This window comes from Thalassophryne amazonica, chromosome 9, assembly GCF_902500255.1.
Source record: "Thalassophryne amazonica chromosome 9, fThaAma1.1, whole genome shotgun sequence".
NCBI classification, from domain to species: Eukaryota; Metazoa; Chordata; class Actinopteri; order Batrachoidiformes; family Batrachoididae; genus Thalassophryne; species Thalassophryne amazonica.
Genome location: NC_047111.1, coordinates 6,764,091 through 6,786,722, shown reverse-complemented (window position 1 = coordinate 6,786,722; position 22,632 = coordinate 6,764,091). Strand labels below are relative to the sequence as shown.

The window sequence follows — 22,632 nt, the reverse complement described above, 5'->3', positions numbered from 1 at the left end:
ATGGTTATGATTTGCTTTTTCATTTTTGCTTTTTTTGGGAACACAATGCTTCACAAAAACAGTGACTGTGAGATTTGTTCAACCTCTGGCAGAAATGCACCTGCGTAATCAAGAGCAAGAGGGTTAATGAGCAACAAAATACATCAGCGACCACTAATTATTACTGCATGTGCATGGATAGATTTACAATCATCGTGCTGCTAACTGGTACATTAAAATACGTGCGACATGTCCTTTAAAAAAGGGAAAAAACAAAAACCTCCCTATGCTTCACAGCATAGGGGATCCAAATCACAGCATAGGGGATCCAAATCACAGCATGATGGTCCCTTATGCTCAACTGCACTGGCGAGAACCCCGGCATATACATACTACCTATCTCTCACGATGTAATGTAGGTTTAGACATGGTTTGAAATTAAGTTTGTGAATTATTAGGGGTTTTAATGGCTTTTCTTTGAATACATTTTCATTGAGTTGATAAGTATTAAAGCTGCTTTAAGCCCTGGTTGAAGGTTTGCTTACAGTAAATCTCCTCCTGGCTTCTGTACTCTTGACATCAATTTAAAAAAAATGGTCTGCCAGGAGTTCTTCTTTCTTTGTCCTGATATATACTGACAGATTGCTGAATAAGATGATTAAAACACCCATGCACATGCCCTTTGATTGTGTGGATTTAATGGCTTAGAAGCCGTCCTTAGCCTTGTTGTCATCTAATGACAGTGCAGATTAGATATGAATTTGCAGGTGTCTCTTCTGCTCCAACAGCATTAAAAAAATTCCAGACTTCCTGTCAAGATAATAAAATATTTTATTTCAATTCTAGTCAGCTTCCTGTTTGCAGTTACTCAAATTTAATGACATAACCCACTTGTGACAATGGATTATGAATTGCATGCAGGAGTAACTGTGGTTGTGATTATTTCTTTAAAAAAATTCATTTTGCATATAAATGCACACTGTAAATGAAATGTAATTATTAACTCCCCATTTGGCAAGATTGTTGCACACAGTGTGATTGTGTGAGTAGTCAGGCTGTCATGGTACACAGAAGTCATGGTTCGGTATGAGTTCGGTACAGTGGGTTAAAAAAGCAACAACAACAAAACCACAAAAGCAAATGTGTAAATGCGAGATTTATTTAGTGAACAGCGACGTGTTTTCATTCACGTCTGATAAGTGGTGGACAACATCGGCACACAGTCTCCGTGCGACTCATGACTCAATCTCCACTGCTGCTGTAGATCACTGGGAACCTGAAAATTTCCTACACGGAAGATTAAAGGAGGCAGATGGATCAACTAACTCCTGTGTGCAAGGAGCTTCACTTTCTGTTTCTTTTTGTGCTTGACATGGTGTTTGACCGGCTCCATCCATTGTGCTGAGTTAAGGCTTGCTGCTGCTGCTGCTCAAGCTGTCCAGGTGGATCTCACGTCATGTGAACTTTGGTTCCCCTTTACGTCCATCAGTCACATACCGAGTCATACCGTGTATTCTGCCGTACAATTCTGTGTACCAAACCAACATGTGTGTACTGTAAGATTCAATACAAATAGTTGTGTTGTGACACCCTCAGTGAGAAGGGAACTAGCCCCACACATCTATTAGAAGAAAACTGGAAGAGCCTTACTTTCAGTGCAACTTGTAACGCTGTATTTGTAGAAATACTGTTGTTTAATACCTCACCCACCCACGGACCTACACTCGTGCCAATCCTGCTGGCAATTAACCCTTCTCGTTTGACAGTGAAATTCCTGTAACTTCCTTTTATCACAGCAGATTTTTTTTTTTTAAATATAAGTAGTGTTCAGAATAATAGTAGTGCTATGTGACTAAAAAGATTAATCCAGGTTTTGAGTATATTTCTTATTGTTCTCACAAATCCAACAAGATCAAGCATTCATGATATGCACACTCTTAAGGCTGTGAAATTGGGCTATTAGTAAAAAAAGTAGAAAAGGGGGTGTTCACAATAATAGTAGTGTGGCATTCAGTCAGTGAGTTCGTCAATTTTGTGGAACAAACTGTTGGGAAAGTGTAGGAACACGGACCCACAACAGGGGGCGCAAATGAACGGACAATGGAGGAAGTCAAATAACAACACTTACTGTTGTGAATAAGCACAACAAACACAACAGATTACAACAATAGACAAAGAAGTCAATTCACAAAATGTGTCACGTGGGCAGGCTCGAAGATAAGAGACGTCTGTCCAAAGCAGAACCGGAACCACACGATTTCCTCCGCCACCGAACCCCGGGAATACTGGAGCCGCCAAGTCCCGAACTCCCAGGTGGCCACTGCCTCCGCGTGTCGGATCTGGTACTGCTGGCGAGGAACAAAAACAGTTAAATGTGGGTGCAACCCGTATGGCGGGAAAACCACCTCCACCTCTCGTCGGAAGAATGTCTGCTATTTAATGCACAAAAGTAACAAAGTGTTAATGTCAAAAAGACAACACAGTCGGCTGAGTACTGTACCTCCTAGGTAGAGCGATATCTCGGCAAAGAAGTGGAGATGTCGTCTTGCTGATATACCACTGCTGATCAGATGATTGGTGACATCTGTCATAGGCGATAAGTGACAGCTGTCACCCCGGCTGCTCCTGTGAGGCGGCAGCGCCCTCTGGTGCCTGGAGCCCGCACTCCAGACAGGGCGCCCTCTGGTGGTGGTGGGCCAGCAGTACCTCCTCTTCAGCGGCCCACACAACAGGACCCCCCCCTCAACGGGCGCCTCCTGGCGCCCGACCAGGCTTGTCCGGGTGGCGGCGGTAGAAATCGGCCAGGAGGGCCGGGTCCAGGATGAAGCTCCTCTTCACCCAGGAGCGTTCTTCGGGTCCGTACCCCTCCCAGTCCACCAAATACTGGAAGCCCCGGCCCATCCTACGGACATCCAAGAGCCGGCGCACAGTCCAAGCCGGCTCGCCATCGATGATCCGGGCAGGAGGCGGCGCCGGACCCGGAGCACAGAGGGGTGAGGTGTGATGCGGCTTTATCCGGGACACATGGAAAACAGGATGGATCCGCAGTGAGGCCGGAAGCTGAAGCCTCACTGCGGCTGGACTGATGACCTTAAGGATTCTGAAGGGACCGATGTAACGGTCCTGTAGTTTAGGGGAGTCCACTTTCAGGGGAATGTCCTTTGTGGACAACCACACCTCCTGCCCTGGCCGATACGCAGGGGCCGGGGTCCGCCGACGGTCTGCATGGGCTTTTGCCCTCGTCCGGGCCTTTAGCAAAGCAGAACGGGCGGTGCGCCACACCCGACGGCACTTCCGCAGGTGGGCCTGGACCGAGGGCACACCGACCTCTCCCTCAACCACCGGAAACAACGGGGGCTGATACCCCAGACACACCTCAAAAGGGGAGAGGCCGGTGGCTGAAGACACCTGGCTGTTATGGGCATACTCGATTCAGGCCAAATGGGTACTCCAGGCCGTCACGCAGCGCAGGGCCTGTTCCACCTCCTGATTGACCCGTTCTGCTTGCCCGTTGGTCTGAGGATGATACCCGGACGAGAGACTCACCGTGGCCCCCAGTTCCCGGCAGAAGCTCCTCCAGACTTGCGAGGAGAACTGGGGACCGCGGTCGGAGACGATGTCTGTTGGAATCCCATGCAGCCGGACGACGTGGTGGACCAGGAGGTCCACTGTCTCCTGGGCAGTCGGGAGCTTCGGGAGGGCCACGAAGTGGGCCGCCTTGGAGAATCGGTCCACTATCGTGAGGATGGTGGTGTTGCCCTGGGACGGCGGGAGGCCCGTGACAAAATCCAGGCCGATGTGGGACCAGGGGCGATGAGGCACAGGCAGCGGCTGGAGCAGTCCCGATGCCCTGCGGTGGTCAGCCTTGCCCCTGGCGCAGGTGGTGCAGGCCTGGATATAATCCCGGACGTCGGCCTCCAGGGACGCCCACCAGAAGCACTGCCGGACAACTGCCACGGTCCTATGCACCCCTGGATGACAGGAGAACTTGGAGCCGTGACAGAAGTCCAGGACTGCAGCCCTGGCCTCTAGTGGGACGTAAAGTTTGTTCTTCGGCCCAGATCCGGGCTCCGTGCCAGGGCCACCCGGACGGTTTTCTCTACGTCCCAGGTGAGGGTGGCCACGATAGCGGACTCCGGGATGATAGGTTCCGGTGGATCCGACAACTCCGTTTTGACTTCGTCTTCATGCAACCGGGACAAGGCATCCGATCTCTGGTTTTTGGTCCCGGGGCGGTAGGTGATCCGGAAGTCAAAACGGCCGAAGAACAGTGACCAGCGGGCTTGCCTGGGGTTCAGCCGCTTGGCGGTCCTGATATACTCCAGGTTCCGGTGGTCAGTGAAAACCGTGAATGGCACGGACGTTCCCTCCAACAGATGTCTCCACTCTTCAAGAGCCTCTTTCACCGCAAGGAGTTCTCGATTGCTGACGTCATAGTTCCGTTCAGCCGGGGTCAACCTGCGTGAAAAGTAGGCACACGGGTGAAGTACCTTATCGGTCTCTCCGCTCTGGGACAGCACGGCTCCTATCCCTGAGTCAGAGGCGTCCACTTCAACCATGAACTGGCGGCTAGGGTCGGGCTGCACCAAAACTGTCGCAGTAGAGAACCGTCGTTTCAACTCCTTGAACGCGGCTTCGCACCGATCCGACCAGGTGAAGGGGACTTTTGGAGAGGTCAGGGCTGTCAGGGGGCTAACTACCTGACTGTAGCCCTTAATGAACCTCCTATAGAAATTAGCGAAGCCAAGGAACTGTTGCAGCTTCCTACGGCTTGTTGGTTGGGGCCAATCTCTCACCGCCGCAACCTTGGCCGGATCAGGGGCGACGGAGTTAGAGGAGATGATAAACCCCAGGAAGGACAAAGATGTGCGGTGAAACTCGCACTTCTCGCCCTTCACAAACAGTCGGTTCTCTAACAACCGCTGCAGGACCTGACGTACATGCTGGACATGGGTCTCAGGATCCGGAGAAAAGATGAGAATATCGTCCAGATATACGAAGACGAATCGGTGCAGGAAGTCCCGCAAGACGTCGTTAACCAAGGCTTGGAATGTCGCGGGGGCGTTGGTGAGGCCGAACGGCATGACCAGGTACTCAAAGTGACCTAATGGGGTGTTAAATGCCGTCTTCCATTCGTCTCCCTTCCGGATCCAAACCAGGTGATACGCATTTCTAAGATCCAGCTTAGTAAAGATTTTGGCTCCATGCAGGGGGGTGAACACGGAATCTAACAATGGCAACGGGTATCGGTTGCGAACCGTAATCTCATTCAGCCCCCTGTAATCAATACATGGACGAAGTCCGCCATCTTTCTTGCCCACAAAAAAGAAACCTGCCCCATCGGGGAGGTGGAGTTTCGGATCAGCCTGGCAGCTAATGAGTCCCGGATGTAGGTCTCCATTGATTCGCGCTCAGGTCGTGAGAGGTTGTACAGCCTGCTGGACGGGAACTCAGCGCCTGGAACCAAATCAATGGCACAATCGTACGGACGGTGCGGGGGAAGGGTGAGTGCCAGATCCTTACTGAAGACGTCAGCAAGATCGTGGTACTCAACCGGCACTGCCTTCAGATTGGGAGGGACTTTACACACCTCTTACATACCTCTCTGCGGCTTCTCTCCCCCTGCCATCCCCTCATTACCCCATCCCCGTAGAGACGGTGCCTGCTCCCAGACCACCAATAACCAGCAAAAATCTATTTAAGCATAAAAATTCAAAAAGAAAAAATAATATAGCACCTTCAACTGCACCACAGACTAAAACAGTTAAATGTGGTCTATTAAACATTAGGTCTCTCTCTTCTAAGTCCCTGTTGGTAAATGATATAATAAGGTTCTGTGCTAGGACCAATTTTATTCACTTTATACATGCTTCCCTTGGGCAGTATTATTAGACGGTATTGCTTAAATTTTCATTGTTACGCAGATGATACCCAGCTTTATCTATCCATGAAGCCAGAGGATACACACCAATTAGCTAAACTGCAGGATTGTCTTACAGACATAAAGACATGGATGACCTCTAATTTCCTGCTTTTAAACTCAGATAAAACTGAAGTTATTGTACTTGGCCCCACAAATCTTAGAAGCATGGTGTCTAACCAGATCGTTACTCTGGATGGCATTTCCCTGATCTCTAGTAATACTGTGAGAAATCTTGGAGTTATTTTTGATCAGGATATGTCATTCAAAGCGCATATTAAACAAATATGTAGGACTGCCTTTTTGCATTTACGCAATATTTCTAAAATCAGAAAGGTCTTGTCTCAGAGTGATGCTGAAAAACTAATTCATGCATTTATTTCCTCTAGGCTGGACTATTGTAATTCATTATTATCAGGTTGTCCTAAAAGTTCCCTAAAAAGCCTTCAGTTGGTTCAGAATGCTGCAGCTAGAGTACTGACGGGGACTAGCAGGAGAGAGCATATCTCACCCGTGTTGGCCTCTCTTCATTGGCTTCCTGTTAATTCTAGAATAGAATTTAAAATTCTTCTTCTTACTTATAAGGTTTTGAATAATCAGGTCCCATCTTATCTTAGGGACCTCGTAGTACCATATTACCCCATTAGAGCGCTTCGCTCTCAGACTGCGGGCTTACTTGTGGTTCCTAGGGTTTGTAAGAGTAGAATGGGAGGCAGAGCCTTCAGCTTTCAGGCTCCTCTCCTGTGGAACCAGCTCCCAATTCAGATCAGGGAGACAGATACCCTCTCTACTTTTAAGATTAGGCTTAAAACTTTCCTTTTCGCTAAGGCTTATAGTTAGGGCTGGATCGGGTGACCCTGGACCATCCCTTGGTTATGTTGCTTTAGACGTAGACTGTGGGGGGTTCCCATGATGCACTGTTTCTTTCTTTTTTTGCTCCGTATGCATCACTCTGCATTTAATCATTAGTGATCGATCTCTGCCCCCCTTCTCGGCATGTCTTTTTCCTGGTTCTTTCCCTCAGCCCCAACCAGTCTCAGCAGAAGACTGCCCCTCCCTGAGCCTGGTTCTGCTGGAGGTTTCTTCCTGTTAAAAGGGAGTTTTTCCTTCCCACTGTGGCCAAGTGCTTGCTCATAGGGGGTCGTTTTGACCGTTGGGGTTTTTCATGGTTATTGTATGGCCTTGCCTTGCAATATGGAGCGCCTTGGGGCAACTGTTTGTTGTGATTTGGCGCTATATAAGAAAAAAGTTGATTGATTGATTGAATAATTGATCAACATATTGATTTATTGTGCCTTACAGAAACCTGGTTACAGCAGGATGAATATGTTAGTTTAAATGAGTCAACACCCCCGAGTCACACTAACTGTCAGAATGCTCGTAGCACGGGCCGAGGGGGAGGATTAGCAGCAATCTTCCATTCCAGCTTATTAATTAATCAAAAACCCAGACAGAGCTTTAATTCATTTGAAAGCTTGACTCTTAGTCTTGTCCATCCAAATTGGAAGTCCCAAAAACCAGTTTTATTTGTTATTATCTATCGTCCACCTGGTCGTTACTGTGAGTTTCTCTGTGAATTTTCAGACCTTTTGTCTGACTTAGTGCTTAGCTCAGATAAGATAATTATAGTGGGCGATTTTAACATCCACACAGATGCTGAGAATGACAGCCTCAACACTGCATTTAATCTATTATTAGACTCTATTGGCTTTGCTCAAAAAGTAAATGAGTCCACCCACCACTTTAATCATATCTTAGATCTTGTTCTGACTTATGGTATGGAAATAGAAGACTTAACAGTATTCCCTGAAAACTCCCTTCTGTCTGATCATTTCTTAATAACATTTACATTTACTCTGATGGACTACCCAGCAGTGGGGAATAAGTTTCATTACACTAGAAGTCTTTCAGAAAGCGCTGTAACTAGGTTTAAGGATATGATTCCTTCTTTATGTTCTCTAATGCCATATACCAACACAGTGCAGAGTAGCTACCTAAACTCTGTAAGTGAGATAGAGTATCTCGTCAATATCTTTACATCCTCATTGAAGACAACTTTGGATGCTGTAGCTCCTCTAAAAAAGAGAGCTTTAAATCAGAAGTGTCTGACTCCGTGGTATAACTCACAAACTCGTAGCTTAAAGCAGATAACCCGTAAGTTGGAGAGGAAATGGCGTCTCACTAACTTAGAAGATCTTCACTTAGCCTGGAAAAAGAGTCTGTTGCTCTATAAAAAAGCCCTCCGTAAAGCTAGGACATCTTTCTACTCATTACTAATTGAAGAAAATAAGAACAACCCCAGGTTTCTTTTCAGCACTGTAGCCAGGCTGACAAAGAGTCAGAGCTCTATTGAGCTGAGTATTCCATTAACTTTAACTAGTAATGACTTCATGACTTTCTTTGCTAACAAAATTTTAACTATTAGAGAAAAAATTACTCATAACCATCCCAAAGACGTATCGTTATCTTTGGCTGCTTTCAGTGATGCCGGTATTTGGTTAGACTCTTTCTCTCCGATTGTTCTGTCTGAGTTATTTTCATTAGTTACTTCATCCAAACCATCAACATGTTTATTAGACCCCATTCCTACCAGGCTGCTCAAGGAAGCCCTACCATTATTTAATGCTTCGATCTTAAATATGATCAATCTATCTTTGTTAGTTGGCTATGTACCACAGGCTTTTAAGGTGGCAGTAATTAAACCATTACTTAAAAAGCCATCACTTGACCCAGCTATCTTAGCTAATTATAGGCCAATCTCCAACCTTCCTTTTCTCTCAAGAATTCTTGAAAGGGTAGTTGTAAAACAGCTAACTGATCATCTGCAGAGGAATGGTGTATTTGAAGAGTTTCAGTCAGGTTTTAGAATTCATCATAGTACAGAAACAGCATTAGTGAAGGTTACAAATGATCTTCTTATGGCCTCGGACAGTGGACTCATCTCTGTGCTTGTTCTGTTAGACCTCAGTGCTGCTTTTGATACTGTTGACCATAAAATTTTATTACAGAGATTAGAGCATGCCATAGGTATTAAAGGCACTGCGCTGCGGTGGTTTGAATCATATTTGTCTAATAGATTACAATTTGTTCATGTAAATGGGGAATCTTCTTCACAGACTAAAGTTAATTATGGAGTTCCACAAGGTTCTGTGCTAGGACCAATATTATTCACTTTATACATGCTTCCCTTAGGCAGTATTATTAGACGGTATTGCTTAAATTTTTATTGTTACGCAGATGATACCCAGCTTTATCTATCCATGAAGCCAGAGGACACACACCAATTAGCTAAACTGCAGGATTGTCTTACAGACATAAAGACATGGATGACCTCTAATTTCCTGCTTTTAAACTCAGATAAAACTGAAGTTATTGTACTTGGCCCCACAAATCTTAGAAACATGGTGTCTAACCAGATCCTTACTCTGGATGGCATTCCCCTGACCTCTAGTAATACTGTGAGAAATCTTGGAGTCATTTTTGATCAGGATATGTCATTCAAAGCGCATATTAAACAAATATGTAGGACTGCTCTTTTTTTGCATTTACGCAATATCTCTAAAATCAGAAAGGTCTTGTCTCAGAGTGATGCTGAAAAACTAATTCATGCATTTATTTCCTCTAGGCTGGACTATTGTAATTCATTATTATCAGGTTGTCCTAAAAGTTCCCTAAAAAGCGTTCAGTTAATTCAAAATGCTGCAGCTAGAGTACTGACGGGGACTAGAAGGAGAGAGCATATCTCACCCATATTGGCCTCTCTTCATTGGCTTCCTGTTAATTCTAGAATAGAATTTAAAATTCTTCTTCTTACTTATAAGGTTTTGAATAATCAGGTCCCATCTTATCTTAGGGACCTCGTAGTACCATATCACCCCAATAGAGCGCTTCGCTCTCAGACTGCAGGCTTACTTGTAGTTCCTAGGGTTTGTAAGAGTAGAATGGGAGGCAGAGCCTTCAGCTTTCAGGCTCCTCTCCTGTGGAACCAGCTCCCAATTCAGATCAGGGAGACAGACACCCTCTCTACTTTTAAGATTAGGCTTAAAACTTTCCTTTTTGCTAAAGCTTATAGTTAGGGCTGGATCAGGTGACCCTGAACCATCCCTTAGTTATGCTGCTATAGACGTAGACTGCTGGGCGGTTCCCATGATGCACTGTTTCTTTCTCTTTTTGCTCTGTATGCACCACTCTGCATTTAATCATTAGTGATCGATCTCTGCTCCCCTCCACAGCATGTCTTTTTCCTGGTTCTCTCCCTCAGCCCCAACCAGTCCCAGCAGAAGACTGCCCCTCCCTGAGCCTGGTTCTGCTGGAGGTTTCTTCCTGTTAAAAGGGAGTTTTTCCTTCCCACTGTAGCCAAGTGCTTGCTCACAGGGGGTCGTTTTGACCGTTGGGGTTTTACATAATTATTGTATGGCCTTGCCTTACAATATAAAGCACCTTGGGGCAACTGTTTGTTGTGATTTGGCGCTATATAAAAAAATTGATTGATTGATTGATTGACTTTGACCTCCTCCTTAGCCTGTGAACCGGGAGGAACCGAGGATCCTAAACACCCCCGATGGCAGGTTTCGCTCCACTGAACCACCACCCCAGACGGCCAATCAATCCGGGGATTGTGCTTCAACATCCATGGGATGGCCAAAATCACGCGGGAGGTAGAAGGAGTTACAAAAAACTCAATCTCCTCCCAGTGGTTTCCAGACACCACCAGAGTTACTGGTTGTGTCTTGTGTGTGAGTAAAGGGACGAGGGTGCCATCTAGTGCCCGCACCTGCAACGGCGAAGGAAGCGCCACCAGAGGGAGCCCTACCTCCCTTGCCCATCTGCTGTCTAGCAGATTCCCTTCTGACCCCGTGTCCACCAGTGCTCGGGCTTGAAGGGTTAAATCCCCGCTCAGGATTGTGACTGGGAGTTGTGTGGCAATTTGTGTGTGTCTCACTTGAATGTTTTGACCCCCCCTTAGCCCAATCTCTAAGGGCGAGTGTTGTCGTTTTGGCCGTTTGGGGCAGTTTCTCTGTGTGTGTGCTCAGTTGAGCTGCAGAGAAAACACTCTCCACGGATCAGCCTCCCCATTTTGGCCCTGTGCGTTTCCCTAACAACGTCAGCAGGGGGAGCTGTTGCCCCACAAAGCGCTGCGGCTGTGGAGCGTGGGCAGGGCGGCCCCTTTTCGAACCCGGAAGGGAGAGGGGCGGCGCGTATCCGGTCACGTCCTTCGCCTCGCTCCCGACGGCGTTCCTCCAACCGATTGTCTAACCGTATAACGAGATCGATAAGCCCATCTAAATCCCGCGGTTCCTCCTTAGCTACCAGCTGCTCCTTCAGAACCAACGACAGACCGTTTATGAAGGCGGCGAGGAGCGCAACGTTATTCCAGCCGGACCTCGCAGCCGCGATGCGGAAGTTGACTGCATAAGCGGCTGCGCTGTCACGCGACAGCGTCTCATTGACAGCAGCACGGTTGAAGCGGTCTCTCCTCTGTTAGGGTGATCAAACACTGTTCTGAACTCCCCCACAAACCCAGTGTATGCTGATAACAACCGTGAGTTCTGTTCCCAGAGCGCCATAGCCCAGGCGCGTGCTTTACCCCGAAGCAGAGCAATCACATAAGCTATTTTACTAGCATCTGACGCGTACATGACGGGACGTTGTGCGAAGACGAGCGAACACTGCATAAGAAAATCCGCGCACGTCTCCACACAACCTCCGTACGGCTCAGGAGGGCTTATGTATGCTTCAGGGGATGGTGGGAGGGGTTGTTGAAACACCACTGGAACGTTTATATCCTGCACAGGGTCGGCAGGAGGACGAGCTGCAGCAGCGCCCTGAGCGCTCGCCGCCATCTGTGCGGAGAGAGCCTCCACCCTGCGGTTCAGGAGGATGTTTTGCTCAGTCATTTGATCCAACCGAGCCGTAAAGGCGGTGAGAATGTGCTGCAGCTCACCAATCAGGTCTCCTGCAGACGCCTGCGCTCCCTGCTCTCCCATTGGTCGTTCAACAGCCGGGTGACGCCCCTCGGAGTCCATGACGCTGGCCGAGATATCCTGTTGGGAAAGTGTAGGAACACGGACCCACAACAGGGGGCGCAAATGAACGGACAATGGAGGAAGTCAAATAACAACACTTTACTGTTGTGAATAAGCACAACAAACACAACAGATTACAACAATAGACAAAGAAGTCAATTCACAAAATGTGTCACGTGGGCAGGCTCGAAGATAAGAGACGTCTGTCCAAAGCAGAACCGGAACCACACGATTTCCTCCGCCACCGAACCCCGGGAATACTGGAGCCGCCAAGTCCCAAACTCCCAGGTGGCCACTGCCTCCGCGTGTCGGATCTGGTACTGCTGGCGAGGAACAAAAACAGTTAAATGTGGGTGCGTTTGCACCCAGCAACCCGTATGGCGGGAAAACCACCTCCACCTCTCGTCGGAAGAATGTCTGCTATTTAACGCACAAAAGTAACAAAGTGTTAATGTCAAAAAGACAACACAGTCGGCTGAGTACTGTACCTCCTAGGTAGAGCGATATCTCGGCAAAGAGGTGGAGATGTCGTCTTGCTGATATACCACTGCTGATCAGATGATTGGTGACAGCTGTCGTAGGCGATAAGTGACAGCTGTCACCCCGGCTGCTCCTGTGAGGCGGCAGCGCCCTCTGGTGCCTGGAGCCCGCACTCCAGACAGGGCGCCCTCTGGTGGTGGTGGGCCAGCAGTACACTCCTCTTCAGCGGCCCACACAACACAAACAGGTGTGAATCAGGTGTCCCCTATTTAAGGATGAAGCCAGCACCTGTTGAACATGCTTTTCTCTTTGAAAGCCTGAGGAAAATGGGACATTCAAGACATTGTTCAGAAGAACAGCGTAGTTTGATTAAAAAGTTGATTGGAGAGGGGAAAATTCAAAAAACAAAAAAACCAGAGACGTGTGGAAGAAAATGGAAAACAACCATCAAAATGGATAGAAGAATAACCAGAATGGCAAAGGCTCACCCATTGATGAGCTCCAGGATGATCAAAGACAGTCTGGAGTTACCTGTAAGTGCTGTGACAGTTAGAAGATGCCTGTGTGAAGCTAATTTATTTGCAAGAATCCCCCGCAAAGTCCCTCTGTTAAATAAAAGACATGTGCATAAGAGGTTACAATTTGGGAAAGAACACATCAGCTGGCCTAAAGAGAAATGGAGGAATATTTTGTGGACTGATGAGAGTAAAATTGTTCTTTTTGGGTCCAAGGGCCGCAGACAGTTTGTGAGACGACCCCCAAACTCTGAATTCAAGCCACAGTTCACAGTGAAGACAGTGAAGCATGGTGGTGCAAGCATCATGATATGGGCATGTTTCTCCTACTATGGTGTTGGGCCTATATATCGCATACCAGGTATCATGGATCAGTTTGGATATGTCAAAATACTTGAAGAAGTCATGTTGCCTTATGCTGAAGAGGACATGCCCTTGAAATGGGTGTTTCAACAAGACAGTGACCCCAAGCACACTAGTAAATGAGCAAAATCATGGTTCCAAACCAACAAAATTAATGCCTCACAGATGTGAAGAAATCATGAAAAACTGTGATTATACAACTAAATATTAGTTTAGTGATTCACAGGATTGCTAAAAAAAGCAGTTTGAACACAATAGTTGAGTTTGTAGCGTCAACAGCAGATGCTACTATTATTGTGAACACCCCCTTTTCTACTTTTTTTTTACTAATAGACCAATTTCATAGCCTTAAGAGTGTGCATATCATGAATGCTTGGTCTTGTTGGATTTGTGAGAATCTATTGAATCTACTAGTACCTTGTTTCCCATGTAACAATAAGAAATATACTCAAAACCTGGATTAATCTTTTTAGTCACATAACACTACTATTATTCTGAACACTACTGTAAGTATTAAAAGTGTTAAAAGTTCACTTTATGGTGTCCTCAGGTGGACACAGCCAGTGAAGTAGAGGACTTGGACATTGATGTGTCTCCGGCACCTTTCCCAGCCAGCAGAGGAGCAGCAAAGCTTCAAGTTTTTATTGCACGATACAGGTAAGAGCAGCGCTGAGTCAGAGGCCACCTTCCTTACTTCGGCTCTGTGCTAACACATAATGAAAATGACTTAATGTGACTTTAACAGCTATAATCCCTATGATGGCCCCAATGACAATCCTGAGGTGGAGCTGCTGCTCACTGCTGGAGAATACATCTACGTGTATGGAGACATGGATGATGATGGTTTCTATGAAGGTCAGTCAAACTGAAAATGAACCACGTTTGGCTCCTGAATGAATATTTTCTCTCTGTATGTAATATTGAGTGGTTTCTGTTCATTTCTTTCAGGGGAGCTGATGGATGGGCGGCGAGGGCTGGTCCCTTCTAATTTTGTTGAGCGCGTTTCCGATGATGATGTTATTGGCTCTCACCATCCAGAGACAGGGGACATGTCCCATAACTCTCTGCTCGACAGCAGCCTGCGCAGTGCCAGCCACCAGCACCACCTCCATCTGGGTGTTAGCACCTCAGAAAGGACAGAGGCCTCTGCTGCTTCTGGCCTTGCCTCAGTTTCAGCTTCGGCCTTGGCTGTCCCAGCCCCCCTCACCAACGGCCTGGATTTGGATTTAGAGGAGGTGGGAGTGGACCTCGTGCCTTACCCACGAAAGCTCACGCTCATCAAGCAGCTTGCCAAGAGCATCATCATCGGCTGGGACCCTCCGCTGGTGCCGGCTGGCTGGGGCAACGTTTGGAGCTATAACGTGTACGTGGACCAGGAGCTGAGGCTGAATGTGCCCTTTGGTGCTCAGACAAAAGCAGTCCTGGAGCGGCTCGACATAAACCTCAAAGCCTACCGAGTTTCTGTGCAAAGCCTGACGGAGAAAGGCCTCTCTGACCAGCTGCGCTGCAGCATGCTTGTTGGACGAGATGTATGTGTGGCACCAACGCAGCTGCATGTGGACAGAATCACCGCCACCTCTGCCAACCTGACCTGGCTGCCCAGCAACAGTAACTATGTGCACATTGTGTCCTTGAACGATGAGGAGTGTGAGCTGGTGAAGGCTGGCTGCTACTCGCTGTGCCTCAATAACCTTTTGCCCAGCCAGCAGTACACCGTCAAAGTGGAGGCACGGCCGCACCGCACGCCGTGGGAGTTGTCTGCTGAGCGACGTGAACACAGAAGTGCAACAGTCACCTTTACGACAAAGATGGCAGGTTAGGATTTGAAACATAATGTTGACTGTTCTTCACTGGTGTCATGTAGTTACTTTTTGTCCCCCCGCTGCCCAAAAGCCCAAAGGGGGATTATGTCACTGTGATTTCTGTCTGTCTGTCTGTCCATCCATCCCAAAAAACTATAGGCGTTCTCTTAAAAACTCCTCTCACGTTATTAGGAAAAATTTCATGAAACTTGGTACAAGTCCTTGTTATAGGTTAGTAATATGCATATTATCATATCGTTTGAGTTTGGCCCATTTTACCAGAATTATGATCCTTGATTCACAAATCTAGACGCTACCAGTTTCATAAGTGGGTGCCTGCATTCTGAAATCAACTTCTCTCACATTTTTAGGCAGAATTTCATGAAACGTGGTACAATTCCTTGTTCTAGGTCGGTAATACACATATTGTAATATTGTACAGGATTGACACATTTTGGCAGAGTTATGTCCCTTGATTAACAAAGCTAGACAATGCCAGTGTCATGAGTTGGTGTCTGCATTCTGAAATCAACTATCACATACCTTGAAATGTTAACAGAATGTAGCAACCACTTACACCTAAGGAACATTTGCCAGAGGGGAGTATTGTGTTCTCAGAGCACTCTTGTTCTTCTTTCTCACTCCTCTCCAGAGTTAAAATATAGTTAGAATCAACAGTGACATGATCAGCTTGGAGACAACAAAATGTTTGACTAAGATTTTAACACTCCAGTTTTGGCTGTGATGTTACCACAAATGTTATTACTGCTTAAAAAGAAACAACTTTTAACTCAGGTTTTTAAATTACCACACTTTACACTTTATAGTATATACTTAGACTAAATGTTTTGCATGTAGTACTGGTGATGGAACATTTTAGTCTGCAACAGCTGCACCCCCGCTGTCCATGTGCACATGATGTATGTGCTTATAGTTTCATCTTTCAACTTAAGACGCTAATTGGTTGCGCTATATTTACAAAGTGGAGGTTTTATTGATTTCATTTAAACCTAAAATGCTTGTTTAGAGAAAATGCTCCATCTTTTGCTTGCCACTAGCTGTGAAATGTTTCTGTTTTTGTGCAGGGCCTCCTGATGCTCCTCTGGATGTCCAGCTGGAGCATGGTCCATCACCAGGGATTGCACTGATCAGCTGGCTGCCAGTCACAATTGATGCTGCTGGGACCTCCAATGGAGTTCGTGTCACTGGCTACACTATATATGCTGACAAGAAAAAGGTAAGAACTCTTTTTTTTTTTTGCTTAAAATCGAGTCTGCTGTACAGCGGTGAACATAGGTATACACCTTTGGCTAAAAAAAATCTAACCTTCAGTTATATGACTGTACATATTCTATTTTATCAAACAATATGTCAAAAATGTGAACTTAAATAGAAGGTTTTAAAAAAGTTAAAAAAATGTTTTTTATTGACTATGTCAGGTTTTCAGTGGGCTCACAGTTTACAGAGGAAAATTGTCTCTTGATTGATTCTCAGACAGGCTGGTGGACACGGGCTGACTGAACAGGTCCAGTCTTGACACACACGGTTTCTGACTAAAGCTGTGGGAAGCTTTTGCCAGTCACTATCTTGTTGTCTCGGGGAACCTTGGACTGTATTTGATAGCTTTCCTATAGATGGTGTGCAGGTGACGCCATGGATCACATGATATGTGCTCACGCAGCCAAACTGGACAGCAACTTCTGCATTGCGTGAACAGCAAATGAATGAACCTTATGTTTAGCAGGTGTGCTCTTTCACTTTATTTACGTCTGTCTACACAAATTATACCAACATGGTGTGTCATTGCTGTGCATGTGATTGCACAAGCCCTTAAAAAAGGGCTTTGAAGTACATTTTTGCCATTTTCCCGCTGATAAAGAGTGTAGTGTAGCAGATAAGTGAAGCAATCATGCAAATGGTGATAAAAGCATCAAATTTGACAGAAATACTCCTTAGACACTCCTCTTTTGAAAAAATCGATTGGCCACTTGACTTTTCAATCAGTGGTCAGTTACGGGTCAGTTGAAGAATTACACAGATGTCAAAATTAAAAGATGCTCCAATCATATTGACAAATATTCCACATTATTTGTCTGATCATAAAGATTCCAAAAAGGTATAGTTTGGACTATCTGTGACTGAATTCTATGGAGTTACAGGAAAAAAACAGCAAGAATGGTGACAAAGGTCAGTGTCATTAGGTACAGGGGTCAAAAGTTAAAGTTGCTCCAATTTTGGTAAAAAGTTATGCAAATTATTGGTTGAGCTAATATGATTAATAAATGGAATAGTGTTGACAGTGTTGAATGCTTGGTCTCCAAGGTAAAGGTCAAACTATGTCTATGTCTATTGGATTCTATGATGTGACATATGTTACCCTGTAACGTGGTAAGTAAGGATGATACATGGTCCAAACTATTCCTTTTTAAAACCGTGTTAACTCAACTTGTAATTTGCATCACTTTTTACCAAAATTGGAGCAACTTTAACTTTTGACCCCTGTACAAAATGAAACTGACCTTTGTCACCATTCTTGCTGTTTTTATCCTGTAACTCCATAACATTCAGTCACAGATAGTCCAACTATACCTGTTTGAAATCTTCATGATCAGGCAAATAATGTGGAATATTTGTCAATATGATTGGAGCATCTTTTAATTTTGACATCTGTGTAATTCTTCAGTTGACCCCTACCTGACCACCGATTGAAAATTCACTTTCACTTCACTTTCACTTTATTTGTGTCCCCCATGGGGCAACCAGTTCTGCAGCCTGAGAATACATCAAAAGCACATGACACACAGAACACACACCAGTACCATTACCATGGTGCAGCATCACAAACAATTACAGTCCAAACATTAAAATACAGTCCATTAAAATGATTCCAGTTTTAACTCCTTCCTTGGCCTGCGTTCAGAGCAGCAATGGCTGCAGGAACAAAAGAGAACTTAAATCTGTTACCCTTCACAGAGGGAAACCTGAGCCGTGAGCCAGAAGGTAAATATTGAAAAGTAGATGAGTTTCAATATTTGGGGTCAACTGTTCAAAATAATGCAGTGTGGGGTAGAGAGGTGAAGAAGACAGTGCAGGCAGGGTGGAGTGGGTGGAGAAAGGTGGCAGGAGTGATTTGTGACCGAAGAATATCAGCAAGAGTGAAGGGGAAAGTTTACAAGACAGTACTGAGACCAGCTATGTTGTACGGCTTAGAGACGGTGGCACTAACAAAAAGACAGGAGGCAGAGCTGAAGATGTTGAGATTCTCTTTGGGAGTGATGAGAATGGACAAGATTACGAATGAACATATCAGAGGGACAGCTCAGGTTGGACGGTTGTATAGGGAGAAGGATGCTGAGGAATGGAGCCACCAGGCAGGAGGAGAAGAGGGAGGCCAAAGAGGAGGTTTATGGATGTGCTGAGAGAGGACATGCAGGTGATTGGTGTGACAGAGGACGATACAGAGGACAGGGTGCGATGGAAACGATTCATCTGCTGTGGTGACCCCTAACGGGAACAGCCGAAAGGAAAAGAAGACACACACACATATATAAATACATTGCACTTGATTTGTGTAAACTGGTTCAAGGTGTAAAGCAGGAACGGATGCTGTGCAGAGGTACATTGACTGTGACGGTGCAGAGTAGGAGCAGTGTCTCCATTCTCGGCATTACATCAGACATGTTTCCGGTGGGAGTTGGACTCTGCCAGGGCTGACCCTTGTCACCAATCCTGTTTGTGATGTTCATGTACAGGATTTCAAGGCACAGTCAGGGACTGGAGGATATCTAGTTTGGTGACCTCAGAGTTGCATCTCTGCTTTTTAAAGATGATGTTGTTCTGTTGGCTTTATCAGGCAGTGACCTCCGATGTGCAGTGAGCAGGTTTGAGGCTGAGTGTGAAGCGACTGGGATGAGAATCAGCATCTCAAAATCTGACCATGGTCCTCTGTTGGAAAATGGGTCGGGAGAGTTACTGCCCTAAGTGAAGGAGTTTAAGTATCCTGGGTCTTGTTCACCAGTAGGGGGAAATTGGAGCAGGAGATTGATAGATGTATTGGGCCGGCATCTGACATTTTGCCGTTATTGTGCCGAACCGTTGTGGTAAAGAAGAAGCTGATCCGAAAGAAGAGGCTCTCAATTTACCAGTCAATTTATGCTCCTATCCTCACTTATAGTCATGAGCTTTGGGTAATGACTGAAAGAATAAGATTGTGGATACAAGCAGCAGAAATGAGATTCCTCCATCGGGTATCTGGGCTTACCCTCCTACACAGGATGAGAAGCTTGAATATGCAGGAGCTGCTACTTCTTTCCATTGAAAAGGAGCAGGTTGCAATGGTTCGGGCATCTGGTGAAGGTGCCCCCTCAACGTCTCCCTAAGTGTATGTTGATGTATGATGTATGATGGTGACACTATAGGTCACATGAAGGTTTCTTTCCCGACTTGCTCAAGGGAAGCTGGGACAGCCAATCAGAGCAGAACTGCAGGGTGCGCTGGCTGTTCTCTTGACTAAAATAATCCAACATGATGGAAAACGCTCCGAAACAGCTTATTTCTGTATAAACCTATTATGTTTTTATATTTTGTAAAAGTTAGTAAGAATTAAACACTTCTAAATCAAAAACTGCTGTTTTTGAAGCCAGATAACACCTCTGAAGTGATTTACAAGACATCTTACAGTTCAAAGATTACTTCCAGTAATTTTAAAACCACATGCATGAGCACACGCACGTCCTCCTGAAGACAGTGTTAAAAGGAAAATAAAATATCACTCACTCATCTTCAACCAGAAAATTAAATATTTGTTATGGAATTCCCTCCAGGTAAATATGTTCTCTTCATTAAAATGTCCTGTAATTTTGCAACATGTTACAAAATTGTTACAAAAACATTATAATGGATTTCAGTCGAAACTAAACTTTGTCAGTTTTGTAAAATTTGTAAGGCTGCACAGCATTAAAGGTGGAAGATTTCACATTTCTGTCTGATGCCTCCAACTCTTTTATTAGTTCCTTAGTTGTGATCTTGAAGTTCTGTTGGAGTTTTAGGACACAGTTCATTAATTCTGAGTGTTAATTTGCGCCTCCTTTTTTCAATAATGTAACGTCTGTGTGGTCCTAAGCACACTCTTTTTTGCTTTGTTTTTGTTGTTGTTGTCAGCATTGCCACAGCTGCTTGCGGTACCATAAATCTTTTTGAGATGGCTTCTCAGGAGGAACCTGTTATGTGGAGACCCATAATTGTGCTCCAAATGCCATTGATTAATTCTTCAGTTTTGTTTTCCTGCTCTTGAGCTCATTGAGCCACTGGTTCTGGACTTATGTCCTCACATACAGCCGAGAGCTCCCTAGTTAACCCTTAATTGTGCTAATTATTTAATAATCATTCTGAAGCTTTTCCAGGTAATACCATCACTTCCTGGAAGCTAGCGTGCGGTTTAAAGAAGCATTCACCCTCGGTGCATGTAAACTGGTGATCCACTGAAAATCTGACATGTAGAATTTGATCAAATGGAATACTGGTGTATTTGAACTTCTTTTGGTAAGTTGTGACTGTAAGCTCATTTTAATGGCATTTCATATGTTGGGAAATTCCCATATTTCACATGTATTTGTCACTCTGTGTTTCTAGGTGCTGGAGGTGTCATCCCCAACAGCCGGCAGTGCTCTGCTTGGCCCGTCTCAAATCCAGTCTTTGCAGGCTGCACAGGAACTTACTGTCCGCACCACATCTGCCCACGGAGAATCCTGTGACTCTTTGCCAGTCACCGTGCCCTCTAAACTGGCTGCCATCATGGCAGGTCCAGTGATGACTGCCCCTGTTATGCCACCCCCACCCTGCATCCCTGTAGTTCCTAGTACCCTGCCGTTACCACCATCCTACGGGATCTCTGCTGCCAAAGTCTCCATGCTGTCCAGCACTTTGCCGTCAGACGCACATGACACTGGCCTCATAGTGGAGGCTCCTGCCAATCCTCCTCATGCCCTCCACTCAGAAGGTCTTCTTTCTTCTGCCTCATATGTGAAGGCCTGGGCCAACCCCTCATCTGCTGCTGCCTTGCCAGAATGTGAGGCCAAATTACCAATGGCCTCCACAATCACTCCAGTGGTAAACCTCACACTGTTACCTTTCTGTCAGGATCTGGGATTTTTACATTTGCAGAGTTAATTGGTCCTGGCTGATGTTCTTTTTTTCAGGTTCATGTGACCTCACGCACCACCTCAGCACCACAGCCACCTCCAGTGGCAACACCAACGCTTGCACAAGCACCAGTCATGTTAGCCACAGCAGTACTGGAGCAACGCAGGGACACAGACAGCCCTGGAACAATATGTCCTTTCCCGTCTATGACTGAGTTCCTCGACGACCCCAGTGCCAAGCTCGGAACCCCTGAGCGCATCCCTACCCCGCCCAAAGCTCCAGTCACAGACCTTCTTAACCCTCAGGACAACCATGTTCTCCGACCCCCCAGCACATCACCGCTGGATTCAGAGGTGGAGGATGAAAGAGAGAACACACGCATGGTGTCCATTGAGGAGTTCCTAAGACAGGACCAAGAACCGGTGTACTGCAGGAGGCAGCAGGTTAGCCAGGATTTTTCAACACCCATGTCCCCATTGGCAGTATTTTACTGAATGCATTATTACTCAGGCATACGTTTATAAGTTTGATCCAGGGGGAAATCTCAAACTTAACAGAACGATTAAAAACTAAATTTCTATCATTTTTTAATACATTAAAAACTATGCCATGTGGATTGTCTCTAGTCCTTGCCTTGTTACATAAAAAGTTGGTGTTCCTGTGGATGTTTGAATGGTTTAAACTGGGTCCAAATACACACACACACACACACACACACACACATACAAGCTGCCATACAGAGAATCTGTTGCTTGTACAGAATCCTGTAAAAGTATAATAAATCCAGTCATTTGCTGAGGAAGAAGGTGTTATAATTATATAATAATTAAATACAGCACACGCAATGGAAGAGATGACATTTGTTAGATACATCATTTTCACTGCATCTTGCAGTGCACAGTAAGAAAAAAAATTGTTGAATGTTATAATACTTGCATCATATTTCGGTTATGTTGTTACTTAAACTGTTGATACAGCTCAACTTTGCACCTGTTTACATTTTTTTTTATTTTGTCATTATACAACAGAATGACAATTTGAAATTCAGATGTCAAATCAGAAGTGTTTTTTTTTTTTTGTAGTTTTTGTTTTTGTAAATGCTGCCGTATTTGCTTACAGAGCTACGGCAGAGGAATTGCAGAGCCTCTGAGTGATTACCACCCAGACAACAGCCACTCAGATCTGTCTGACATCCTGGAGGAAGAGGAGGAGGACCTTTACTCTGACCACCTGGCTGAAGCACAGCCCAGAGGATACACAGTTGGCACTAACAAGGTAAAAGACTGCACACGCTACGTACTGTGTGAACACACATACATTTGCACAGCTTTTATGTTGGAATGTTGATATCCATACTTATTTCAATTCTCATGTAGTTTTCTTGTTCTGACATATTTTTTTATGTT

At 45.5% G+C, this 22,632-nt stretch overlaps 1 protein-coding gene across 2 annotated transcripts in view; it reads left to right on the top strand.

Annotated features, from left to right (window-relative positions):
• The window catches only part of LOC117516693 (RIMS-binding protein 2), a 192,111-nt gene that overhangs the window by 116,291 nt on the left and 53,188 nt on the right, over window positions 1–22,632 (top strand). For both annotated transcript variants that reach the window (XM_034177534.1, XM_034177535.1), the window contains exons 14-20: window positions 13,834–13,940; window positions 14,029–14,138; window positions 14,232–15,098; window positions 16,171–16,322; window positions 20,717–21,193; window positions 21,283–21,669; window positions 22,346–22,501. In XM_034177534.1, coding sequence (XP_034033425.1) covers window positions 13,834–13,940; window positions 14,029–14,138; window positions 14,232–15,098; window positions 16,171–16,322; window positions 20,717–21,193; window positions 21,283–21,669; window positions 22,346–22,501 — 2,256 coding nt within the window. The remainder of the gene's footprint in view (window positions 1–13,833; window positions 13,941–14,028; window positions 14,139–14,231; window positions 15,099–16,170; window positions 16,323–20,716; window positions 21,194–21,282; window positions 21,670–22,345; window positions 22,502–22,632) is intronic.